This window comes from Arctopsyche grandis, chromosome 11 (genome assembly GCF_051622035.1).
Source record: "Arctopsyche grandis isolate Sample6627 chromosome 11, ASM5162203v2, whole genome shotgun sequence".
Taxonomy (NCBI): domain Eukaryota; kingdom Metazoa; phylum Arthropoda; class Insecta; order Trichoptera; family Hydropsychidae; genus Arctopsyche; species Arctopsyche grandis.
Window position 1 is genome coordinate 4660752 of NC_135365.1, and position 13585 is coordinate 4674336.

The window sequence follows — 13585 nt, forward strand, 5'->3', positions numbered from 1 at the left end:
TGTCATTTAATATACTAGAAGATTATCATTTCGTTGAAATTAACGAGATGAAAACTAGTCTTCATTAAAAATATTTATATTATATGTATGTTTGTCTATTGGAACTCAATTGAGAAATCAATTTACGATGCCTTTAAAGCAGCCAAGGCTATTTTCTGTTCAACACATGAAGTTTTGTGATCGGGATAAAGTTTGCTTGAAGATTTTGACTGATTCGAAACAGTTTACATTTTGGTTTAAATGTGTTTGTTTCGTTGTCGAAATTTTAGCACGATCACAAAATTTCACCTATTGTTTTTACTTGCATACGTATAGATACAAGTAAAAATGGAAGTTTTAACAATAAAATGTTATTAAAAATAATCAGTTTAAAAATATCAAAAGAAAAAAAAACGATCCGTTATACGAATAAACACATGATAATATTTTTAATTAAATTTAAATTTTTAATACATAATTAACATAATTAAATAGTTAATTCAAACATTATGTTAAAATTATAAACAAGTTTACACACATAATATTAAATAAACAAGCATATTTCGAAAAGTAGAGCCAATTTACTTTACAAACTTATCATATCAAAATAAAGTAAAAATACAATATGGACATGTAAATACATATTTATTTACACGACAAATATATGAATGTATATTAATATTAATACAACTTAAATTACATTAAAGTTTCATGCAATAAACAGTTTCTTGCAAGATAGCGTTTTTCTTCCTTGTAAATGACATTCGTATGAATATGTAGAGTTAGTTGGTGAATAAATTTCAACGTTGAGATTATCGAGTGGCTGTAATCAAAAAATAAAACAATCCGTTAAAATCCAATTTATCGATTTGAAAGAAAGTAATATAAAAATATGTTCATCAAAATGACGTGTCCAAATCACCTGACAAGATCGAATTGAAGAAGTCCATGACTTTGACACGACTAAAATAAAAGTAGTTGATCGATACTTTATGAAAGAAAAAATTAAATGTTGTGAAAATAATTACAAATAAAAAACATTAATAATTATATTAAAACATGCGAATAAAATAAAAAATAAAAATATTTAATAACAAAATGAAGTCCAAAGCGTGTTTCTACTTTTGTCCAAGGCGTTAGTGCTATCCTTATTCCGGACTAGTAGACCTGTAATAAGAAAATAAAACAAACCGTTAAAAATATACCAACCAATTCGACGCAAAATGTGTTTCGAAATGATATATTCAAATCACCTTTCAGGTTTAAATTGAAGAAGTCCATGGCACCATGTTGCGCGAGATGATGGAATACTGTTATTCCTTCCGAGTTGATTGCAGTTGGATGTGCTCCCGATTTCAACAAATGCTTTAATGCTCGAGTTCTATTATTCTGAGCAGCATAGAGGAGTGGTGTGTTACCGTCATTGTCAGTCATATTGACATCAAAACCTTTATCGATTAGCAATTGCAGAATTTCAACACTCCCACCCTCTGCAGCCGAATGTAATGGCGATCTATCATTTTTATCTCGAATATTGGGATCGGCTCCCGCGCTCAGAAGCAATTTAAATTCCTCCACAGCACCATTTTCCGCGAGATGATGGAGTACTGTTATTCCTTTCGAGTCGATTGCAGTTGGATGTGCTCCCGATTCCAACAAAAGCTTTAATGCTCCAGTTTCATTTTCCTGAGCAGCACAGAGGAGTGGTGTGTTACCGTCATTGTCAGTCATATTGACATCGAGACCTTTATCGATTAGCAATTGCAGAATGTCGACACTTCCGTTCTTTGCAGCCCAATGTAAATGCGATTGATTATTTTTACCTCGAATATTGGGTTCGGCTCCTGCGCTCAGAAGCAATTTAAATTCCTCCACATTACCATTATCCGCGAGATGATGGAGTACTGTTATTCCTTCCGAGTTGATTGCAGTTGGATGTGCTCCCGATTTCAACAAATGCTTTAATGCTCGAGTTCTATTATTCTGAGCAGCATAGAGGAGTGGTGTGTTACCGTCATTGTCAGTCATATTGACATCGAGACCTTTATCGATTAGCAATTGCAGAATGTCAACACTACCACCCGCTGCAGCCGAATGTAATGGCGATTTATCATTTTTATTTCGAATATTGGGATCGACTCCCGCGCTAAGAAGCAATTTAAATTCCTCCACAGCACCATATCGCGCGAGATGATGGAGTACTGTTATTCCTTTCGAGTTGATTGCAGTTGGATGTGCTCCCGATTTCAACAAATGCTTTAATGCTCCAGTTCTATTATACTGAGCAGCATAGAGGAGTGGTGTGTTACCGTAATCGTCAGAAATATTGACATCGAGACCTTTATCGATTAGCAATTGCAGAATGTCAACACTACCACCCGCTGCAGCCGTATGTAATGGCGATTTACCATTTTTATCTCGAATATTGGGATCGGCTCCCACGCTCAAAAGCAATTTAAATTCCTCTACAGCACCACATTGCGCGAAATGATGAAGTAATGTTATTCCTTTCGAGTTGATTGCAGTTGGATGTGCTCCCGATTTCAACAAATGCTTTAATGCTCCAGTTCTATTATACTGAGCAGCAAAGAGGAGTGGTGTGTTACCGTAATCGTCAGAAATATTGACATCGAGACCTTTATCGATTAACAATTGCAGAATGTCAACACTACCACCCTCTGCAGCCGAATGTAATGGCGATTTACCATTTTTATCTCGAATATTGGGATCGGCTCCCACGCTCAGAAGCAATTTAAATTCCTCCACAGCACCACATTGCGCGAGATGATGGAGTACTGTCATTCCTTTCGAGTTGATAGCATTTGGATGTGCTCCCGATTTCAACAAATGCTTTAATGCTCCAGTTCTATTATACTGAGCAGCAAAGAGGAGTGGTGTGTTACCGTAATCGTCAGAAATATTGACATCGAGACCTTTATCGATTAACAATTGCAGAATGTCAACACTACCACCCTCTGCAGCCGAATGTAATGGCGATTTATCCTTTTTATCTCGAATATTGGGATCGGCTCTCGCGCTCAGAAGCAATTTAAATTCCTCCACAGCACCACATTGCGCGAAATGATGAAGTAATGTTATTCCTTTCGAGTTGATTGCATTTGGATGTGCTCCCGATTTCAACAAATGCTTTAATGCGCCAGGTCTATTATTCTGAGCAGCATAGAGGAGTGGTGTGCTACCGTCATTGTCAGTTATATTGACATCGAGACCTTTATCGATTAGCAATTGCAGAATGTCGACACTTCCGTTCTTTGCAGCCCAATGTAAATGCGATTGATTATTTTTACCTCGAATATTGGGATCGGCTCCTGCGCTCAGAAGCAATTTAAATTCCTCCACATTACCATAATCCGCAAGATGATGGAGTACTGTTATTCCTTTCGAATCGATTGCAGTTGGATGTGCTCCCGATTCCAACAAAAGCTTTAATGCTCCGGTTTCATTTTCCTGAGCAGCACAGAGGAGTGGTGTGTTACCGTCATTGTCAGTCATATTGACATCACAACCTTTATCGATTAGCAATTGCAGAATGTCAACACTACCACGCGCTGCAGCCGTATGTAATGGCGATTGACCATTTTTATTTTGAATATTTGGATCGGCTCCCGCGCTCAGAAGCAATTTGAATTCCTCCACAGCACCATTTTCCGCGAGATGATGGAGTACTGTTATTCCTTTCGAGTTGATTGCAGATGGATGTGCTCCCGATTTCAACAAATGCTTTAATGCTCCAGTTCTATTATTCTGAGCAGCATAGAGGAGTGGTGTGTTACCGTAATCGTCAGAAATGTTGACATCGAGACCTTTATCGATTAGCAATTGCAGAATATCAACACTACCACGCGCTGCAGCCGTATGTAATGGCGATTTATCATTCTTATCTCGAATATTGGGATCGGCTCCCGCGCTCAGAAGCAATTTAAATTCCTCCACAGCACCATTTTCCGCGAGTTGATGGAGTACTGTTATTCCTTCCGAGTTGATTGCAGTTGGATGTGCTCCCGATTTCAACAAATGCTTTAATGTTCCAGGTCTATAATTCCAAGCAGCAAAGAGGAGTGGTGTGTTACCATTATTGTCATTCATATTGACATCAAAACCTTTATCGATAAGCAATTGCAGAATGTCAACACTTCCACCCTCTGCAGCCGAATGTAATGGCGATTTATCCTTTTTATCTCGAATATTGGGATCGGCTCCCGCGCTCAGAAGAAATTTAAATTCCTCCACAGCCCCACATTGCGCGAAATGATGAAGTAATGTTATTCCTTCCGAGTTGATTACATTTGGATGTGCTCCCGATTTCAACAAATACTTTAATGCTCCAGTTTCATTTTCCTCAGCAGCATAGAGGAGTGGTGTGCTACCGTCATTGTCAGTTATATTGACATCGAGACCTTTATCGATTAGCAATTGCAGAATGTCGACACTTCCGTTCTTTGCAGCCCAATGTAAATGCGATTGATTATTTTTACCTCGAATATTGGGATCGGCTCCTGCGCTCAGAAGCAATTTAAATTCCTCCACATTACCATAATCCGCAAGATGATGGAGTACTGTTATTCCTTTCGAATCGATTGCAGTTGGATGTGCTCCCGATTCCAACAAAAGCTTTAATGCTCCAGTTTCATTTTCCTGAGCAGCACAGAGGAGTGGTGTGTTACCGTCATTGTCAGTCATATTAACATCACAACCTTTATCGATTAGCAATTGCAGAATTTCAACACTACCAATACATGCAGCCCAATGTAATGGCGATTGACCATTTTTATTTCGAATATTGGGATCGGCTCCCGCGCTCAGAAGCAATTTGAATTCCTCCACAGCACCATTTTCCGCGAGATGATGGAGTACTGTTATTCCTTTCGAGTCGATTGCAGTTAGATGTGCTCCCGATTTCAACAAATGCTTTAACGCTCCAGTTCTATTATTCTGAGCAGCATAGAGGAGTGGTGTGTTACCGTCATTGTCAGTCATATTGACATCGAGACCTTTATCGATTAGCAATTGCAGAATGTCAACACTACCACCCTCTGCAGCTGAATGTAATGGCGATTGACCATTTTTATCTCGAATATTGGGATCGGCTTCCGCGCTCAGAAGCAATTTAAATTCCTCCACAGTATCTGTTGTCGCGAGACGATGGAGTACTGTTGTTCCTCCCGAAATGATTGCAGTTGGATCTGCTCCCGATTTCAACAAATGCTTTAATGCTCCAGTTCTATTATATATAGCAGCATAGAGGAGTGGTGTGTCACCGTAATGGTTAGTCATATTGACATCGAGACCTTTATTAATTAGCAATTGCAGAATGGCAACACTACCACCCTTTGCAGCCAAATGTAACGATGTTCGAGTTGACCAACATTTATAATTGATATTAGCCCCTTTTCCGATAAAAAAACTAAAGGCCTCATTATTGCCGTGTTCACAAGCAAGGTGCATGGATTTATTTAAATCACATTTAACGTGTTTTAGTATTTTTGCGATCGCAATAGTATCATTACGATGTTCAATAAATAAATAAATTGGATCATAGTAATTTAAATTATCATAATTATATTTAACAATTTCGGGGTAATTTGACGAATGTTCCCACACACTCACAATATGTTCTTTAAACTTACTCCTTTCTAAAAGTTTCAACGCTTTAGTCAGGGTATTTTCTTCATCCTTCAACTCAATTAAGTATATTTGAATGACCTTCTGAACAAGACGATGCACATTTACTATCCCTTTTTCGTTGTTTATCATATTGTAATTATGAAGCAGATCAACAGCTTCATATAATTTGTCACTATCACTTTCTGGTTTTAAAAATATCTCATCAATGTTGATATCGTCGGGGGCCAGATATGCCATGATTTTCAATAGGGATAGAGCCAATATTCCACATTCGCCATCCTCTCCAATTTTATGTATCGTGACTCTCCACGTAGTCGCTATTGTTTTGCTGTACATATCGTCATTTTCATCGTGTCCTTTGTCTAATAATTCATTCCATTTTTCAGTATACGTATTTATGAAATCTTTAGCATTGATGGGTTTGATATTTTGCCTATATTTTGCTTTTTCATTTTGCTGTTTTATATAGCCAGCAGCTTGCTTGAGCCCCAAAGGGAAAAATTGCAATAAACTTATTAATGATTTTAGATCATTTTCATCTTCGTTTTCCAGAGATTTTCTTAAATAGCTCATTGCTTCATCCTCTGTAAATATTTTCAACTCAATCAATTTAATTTTTCCTTTTTCTCTCATATTCCATTTCGAACTCCGAGATGTGATTAAAGTGCATACTACGTGATCTTTGTAATAGGAACCATTTTCGAAAATGAATTTTTTTATGTCTTTGTAATCTTCAGCATTATCAAAAACTACAAGTGTATTTCCTATTTTATTTAGAGTTTTATAAATAGCTTTCACGATATATGCTATGTCTTGTTCTTTGCCGTCATCTGAAATCAGCTTAACTTCAATTTCATTCGCCAGCGTCTTAAACGATTCAAATATCGTTTCACTCTTTTCTGCATTGACGAAGATGATATTATAATAGTAGTCCTTGTATTCATCCATGTATTTCTTGGCCAACTCCGTCTTCCCGATCCCACCTAGACCAACAATTGAAGCTGTCTGTGATATAACAGTGGTTTGTTTGTTTATTAGTGCGTTGTGTAATTCTTCCAGTTCTTTTCTTCTTCCCTCAAATGACATCGTGGGATTCTTCACGCGGAATAAAACACGTTCACTTTTTTGATTTTCTACGTGGATTTTTTTAATCTCATCTGTGACGCGTGATAAGATCTCTTCCTTATTAGATTGTTGAAGTTCTTTGTTTTCTGTTGCTAATGTATTACGATGTACCTCTGCTTTTTTCAATTGTTTCTGAATATCCTTATAATATCTGGTAATAATTTCCGACAAATGGGAATTAAATGTTTGTATTGCAATTAATACATCTTGATTTTCTTTTTTAATTGTATCTTTGAATTGCGCAATATCTGTCTTAGTTTCTTCAGCCAATTTCAAAATTCTCCGCTGAATTGAAACTTGATCATCGTTATTAATTAAATTCAATAATATCTCACGCTGTGATTCATAGAAATCTCCACTTTTTAACATCTGTGGATGCAAACATGTTGTTTTACACTTTTCAGATAAATCGTTTTCATTTACATTTTCATCTGGAAAAAGATATCTATAGCCGTATTGTTCACAGTTCGATTCAGTTGTGATATACACATCGTATTCATCCGTATTAGAATTTTTCTTTGCGAGCCCAACCTTTGTAAAAAGATCGGATGTATTCCAAACGCTAATATCACCTTTACATTCCGTGTGAGATTTTTTGCATTTGTATGAAATATCAAAACCTGGTTTCAAAATTTTATTTGGAATTATTACTGATCTAGATTTTGATTTCCCCTCTACTACTTTTATGGCGTTCATTTCGTAGTTGACTTTTGCATCAGGTAATTGAGGTTTGGTTATTTTTTTTAATTTATTCCATCCTTTTTCCAATTTCCATAGGAGTGTGCTATCTTTACTAATTTTTTCCTCGCTTTTAAATCGATTTAAGAATCGTTGTGCTGCATCTTTCCCTAGTCTTTGAATTGCCTTTCGATCTCCTCTCGTAGAAGTGATGCCAGCAAATTGAACTTCGAAACTCGCAAAGATGTCAATGGCGATGTCCACAAATACTTTTCTTCCGTTGTCTTTTGATCGTTGGAAACCGTAAACTATTTGGTAATTCTCTAGAGATTTATTTTTTTCTATGACCTCAAATGGCTTTGTCAAGGGTTCTTTAAATAGCTTAACTAATTTATCCGCTCCCTTGCCGATAAACAGTTCCGCTGGTAGTCCTATTGCCGATACTATAAATTTTGGAATGTTTCCCGATTTTTTGGTATAACCCTCTAAAATATCATAATGTAACTGCAACGTCGATTCCAATTCGATTACAAAATATCGAACAAAACATTCTAATCTTTCGTCTATTGACATTTCCATAGGCAGCAGAAGTGGATTTTCTTCACCTTTTCCCGGAGCAATTCTGCTAACGGATGCCATTTTTGAACGGAAAATCAAGTAGATATTAGGATTTAATAAAAACAGACTAACAGCTGAAAATTTGGAGAGCAACGGGTGTTTTCAAACGATGTCTAATTTTTTGTTATCACTGTAATGGAAAGAAAAATCCTAGTTTACAGACTATGCATTTAAATACATGTTTTATCCATTCCATTTAATTAATTTAAAATACGTACCAAATATTGATGACTGACAAGAAGATAAATCTTTTGGAGACTGGAGATTAGAGAAGATTCTATTCGTTTGGTTTGCTGAAAAGAGTTCAATTGGTTAAAAGTAATAATGGATCTCGATGATTATATGTGCACACCAAGTATTTAATTAAAAAAATATTATATGTACGTACTTCTTATGTTCAAGTCGAATATTGACTTAAAAATTATGTCATTCATTGTATGTATGGGTCTTTGAATTATATTTATGACTAGACGAGGGCTACTGACTACCAATTGAAAAATTGATAACTTACAAAAGTATTTGAGATTGTTTGACGTGCATACCTTTTGAAAATATTACGTTATTTATTTAAAAAGGCTCACTTACAATGTACATACATTACACATTATATTCTTTACATATTTATGATTCTGGTATGTATGTACATCACTTATAGGTGTGCACAACATTATTTAAGTATATTAAAAATTATTTTTAAATGTTAAACAATTTATCTAGAATACAGTAGAACAATTAAGACAACAATAATAATTATAATAATAATAATAATTTCTTCCTAAACATCATAATGGAATCACTAAAAATATCTATTTATTTTTAACTAGGTTTTTATTTTCAAACTGTTGTCGAAAAAAGAGCTGATTGAATTTCGTGAGACCGACGTTAATGAAAGAATTCTGTATATTTGCGAAAATAGTATAATATATTACGTACAATTATAGTATTCTATTTTGGGAAGCTCATAATTTTAAATATTATATATAATTTTAACTAATAATTTAAGTTTAAGTTATGAGAGTTATTAATATGAACCGAATATTGGCAGTTGTTTACGGGGAAGGAATTGTAGGCAGATTATAATAATTTAAGAAAAACGTCTCTTGGACTGCTAAAGAAAGACTAAAAGTTTTATTTAAAATACATTATTTTGGATTTTCGGTGTAAGCACATAATTTAAGTAATTTTCGCAGAATAATTTTTAAATTTTCTCCTTTACGCAAATACATAAACAATTTTGATTCAGTGAATCTCAAACTTTTTTTATTCAAAAAATACTTTTAAATCATTAATTATTACGGTATGCTGATTTTTTTTCTAAATTATAAAATTTTAAAAAACCAATATGTCAGAATAGTGGTTTGTACAATTTAAATTATTTTTCATGAAGATTATGAATAGCACATATATATTTTTGAACCATTGGTTGTCATAAATTTTTAAATCACAAATTTATATTGTGTATTTAATAATTTCAATTCAAATGATTCTTGTCAAAATTATTAGTGCATTATAAAATTTTAAATGGCGAATTCTTATATTGTAGCTATGAAATATTTTAATATTTGTTCGCTAATTTTTTTTTTATTTCAATTCAATAATTATATTTTAATATTCAAATCCATTTATTTTGTCAATTTTGATATATTAATTTTAAATTGTAATCCAAAAAAAATATCCATTTTTGATATTTTCGAAATATCGATATCAGAAATGGAATTTCTTTTCAATGAAAATAAAATTTTATAAATAAATATTTCAGTTCTACCTCACGGCACCGAAAGTGAAAAGGTCGAAAAAGCAAATATCAAAAATCGAAAGATAAAAAAGGGTGCATGGTAAACGGTACTATGTACATATATATAATATATATCAGTGGCATGCGGAGTATCTCTCTTTTTGTCATACAGCGTTGTTTAATGTGCGCGCGCGGGATACGGGAGGAAAAGCCTGTTCCTCTTGTTCCTGTTGTATCCTGCTCGCGCAAATTCAGTGAGGATGTACGACGGGGGAACCATCAAGGAAGTAGCCGGAAATTGAAATTGAAAAAAATTGAAATTGAAATTCCTCACATGAAATTGGTATTCTATTGGCGGTTGAAGGAATTGTTGGCAGATCATGATACATTATATATATTCGCCTCCCCACGAGAAATCCTACGGCCCCCAATTTGGGAAGCACTGTGTTAGATGACTGCTTTGTAAAATTATATAACGATTAAAACTTTTGGCTGTGTGTATCTACTTTAGCTTGCTAATAAACGGTTCAATGATTATGTACATACAATATATGTTATGTACCATGGGTTTATTTTCTGCTTTGTTACTTGCTGAATATATATGTATGTATATACATATATGTAGGTAGTTAGGTACATATGTACGTATGCTTACATGATTGTGTATGATATTGATGACGGCTAATTCTGAAATATTTTACACATATGAGACGATTGAATGTCGATTTATAAAAAATATATTTTTAAACATTCAATGTATTTATTTATATTTCTGTAAAAGTAGACGAGGCCTGCTGGCGCGATTGATGATGACGGAAATATAGATAAATCAAATAAATGGCTACAATATGAATAAAATCGTAATGGATTACGTAATGCTTAACCTTTGAGTTAATATATCGCACCTAGAATTTATTTTTGTTGCTGGGACTGGAAAAATAATATTATAAATATCATTTTGTGATTCATTTCATAAAGTTTTATATTAAAATGATGTGGAGTTTTAAACGCGCCTTGGAGATAATTTATTTTAACTTCGAGTTCTGCATGTTAGATTAAAGATTTAGTTTTTATCGAATTTCTTGTCAAACTTATATAAATGAATTGTATTCAGTTAGTACTAATTTTAGGAAAGAAATATGGAGATTTTCCGAGTCGGTACCTCAATAATGTTTGTACATACATATGTATTTATCATTCATACGTCTACGTACTGTTACGTCTACATAAGTCTTTATTTGTTTTATGTTAGCTGTATTCTATTCCCACGACTTTTAAATCAATCTGCGAGACGAATTATGTTTCCCCCAAAAATATCAAAGCCCTTCTTAAGCCTGCACAACAAATTGCGTGCATCTACTCAGTCATTTCTCGATACATTCAAGACACATATGTTAACACTAAAAATATCGTTTTTCAATTAACTTTATCGCTTTTCTGAATAATTCCCACGACTCTTAATCCGCACAACGAATTGCGTGAAATCTACCCTCAAGGGATACATATGCAAACACTAAAAATATTATCTTTAATTAGTTTACCAGCATTTTTCACACGACTCGACTCGAATCGTATTCCCTCAAAAACCCTTTTAAAGCTGCGTAGCTAATTGTGTAACTAATTGTGTGTAATCCATTTCTCGATACACTCAAGGGTCAAAGTATTAAAGTCTTAAGATATTGTTTTACTTAACTCGAGTTCCCCCCTATTTTCTCACGAACTATGATTGGTCCAAATTGTTACCTTTATTAAATATATACTGATGTTAAACATATGGAAGGTCACTTGCGATCGAACCGTCACTTGCGATCAAACACTTTAACTGATCACTTGCGATCAAACACTCTAACTGATCACTTGCGATCGAACCGTCTCACTTGCGATCGAACTGTCTCTTACTAATCACTGACTTACAATTGAACCGTCTAACTAGTGACTCGCGATTAGACGACTTAACTAGTAACCACTAACTAGTAACGTGTAATACAAACTTATCTCGTGTATACTTACTACTATTAAAGAAAATAATTATCTTATAAAATAAAGTGAGTTTTATTTACGGAGTAGCGTTCCGCAAAAACGCTTGGTGGCAGCGGAAATATTAATAACAACAAAATACACATCACCCACGAATGTAACAGTACATACATATGTACATAGGTGAAGTACCGGAAATTTCATTGAATTTCATTAAATATCATTGAATTTTAAATTATTTTAATGTTATTAGAAATATTCTGAAGTTTTCACTCACTTTTGACTAAATTTTCTTGAGAAGAGTCAGGCTGATGACTTGGTACACTAACAGAAGGGTATCCAACAATAATATATAACAAAGAAAATATTATATGAATCTCACTATGTTAACACGAGCGATCAACTTCAAAAGAAAAACTTAAATAAAAACGAAATAAAAATTTTACGTGGACGAAAAACGATATCGGTTTATCGTATTTATTTTTCAGTTGATAAGATTATCGATATATGTGTATGTGTGTGTGTTTATATCAAATAAAAAGTGCAAAAATATATTTTCAACTATTATACAGGTTTTTTTTCGTTAATTTCCTGTCATATAAGATTTAGACGGCAGTTTAATAACACGCATTAAAAATATATTGAAACTTTTATGTACATAAATTCATACAATCAAATATAAATTTTCAGCTTGATACGTTCAGTAGTGTGGAAAAAACGTATAGTCATAACATTTTTGACTTTTTTAAATTCTAAAGTTTATGATTTATTTTTATTTTAATCACATTGATACTAGAAATATACTCGAGTATTATTGTAAAGGGGGCACATATATGTACATAAAGGGTTCAAAAAATAGTGTGAGAAAAATCGAACAAAAGGAAACTGCCACAGTCCAAAAATTTATTATATATTAAAGTTTGCAACATTTATATCATACAGATGATTGGAATATTTTTGGATTTTTTTATGGAGAACAGTTGCTCCGTCTGGTCTTTGTTAGGCGTGTCGTGTCGTAATCGTTCAAAAGTTGAATGATGAATGATAATTCCTTATATGTCGCAAAAGTGGTCGCTCATATGTAGATATGACGTACATATGTATAATATGTTAATATAGAAATCATATGCAAGTATTCAGTAGCACATACCATATAGTAATAGAAGAAGAATATCGCATGTGACCAACCCGCGACTTTATCTATGTATTTGGGGAATATAAGAAGTATAAAACATACATTCATGTTCACACATATCGGCTATGAGAGCATTTTCGATACAAATTGAGCACAAATGTAGGGAAACTTACACAATACTTATTCATTTGTCTCAACAAAAATAAGACTTAAAAACTTATGACCTAGGTATGTACATATGTGTATATATACGTGAGTATGTACACGTGTGACACTAAAAATAATTAAATATTTAAACAATGGACATTAAAATAATTTATTGAGATTTATTTCGATAGTCATAAATTTTCTACCCAATATCTATACATATTCCACATTCAAGTCAACCTGGAAATTTTTCCTAGAAGAAATGTATGACTTTATTCGTACCTAACGAACATTCAAAATGTTCAACTTTCACTATATTTATTGATTTTGATTTAATGGCGTTCATCAAACTAATTAATCGTTCAAATTCAGCGCTTGATGCCTGAGAGTTAAAACAAATAAATATCCAGTAAAACTGAAATATCTTCGAATAGATCAATATCAATATGTGTAAAGGTTAATAAATCGGTAAATGTTTGAATCAAACTAGTCATTACTTTCTTGGGAAATCGCATTTCAAATTTCATTAGGAAATCGCATTTCTA

At 33.6% G+C, this 13585-nt stretch overlaps 1 protein-coding gene across 1 annotated transcript; it reads right to left on the reverse strand.

Moving 5' to 3' along the window:
• Positions 1-403: 403 nt before the first annotated feature.
• LOC143919253 (uncharacterized) lies at positions 404-12187 on the reverse strand. The gene is made up of 6 exons (XM_077441464.1): positions 12036-12187; positions 8265-8339; positions 5608-8176; positions 1233-5328; positions 902-1146; positions 404-802 (listed from the first exon to the last, which is right to left on the reverse strand). The coding sequence occupies exons 3-5, from the start codon at positions 8065-8067 to the stop codon at positions 1067-1069; spliced, it is 6636 nt and encodes a 2211-aa protein (XP_077297590.1). The 5' UTR covers positions 8068-8176; positions 8265-8339; positions 12036-12187; the 3' UTR covers positions 404-802; positions 902-1066.
• Between the last annotated feature and the right edge of the window lie 1398 nt (positions 12188-13585).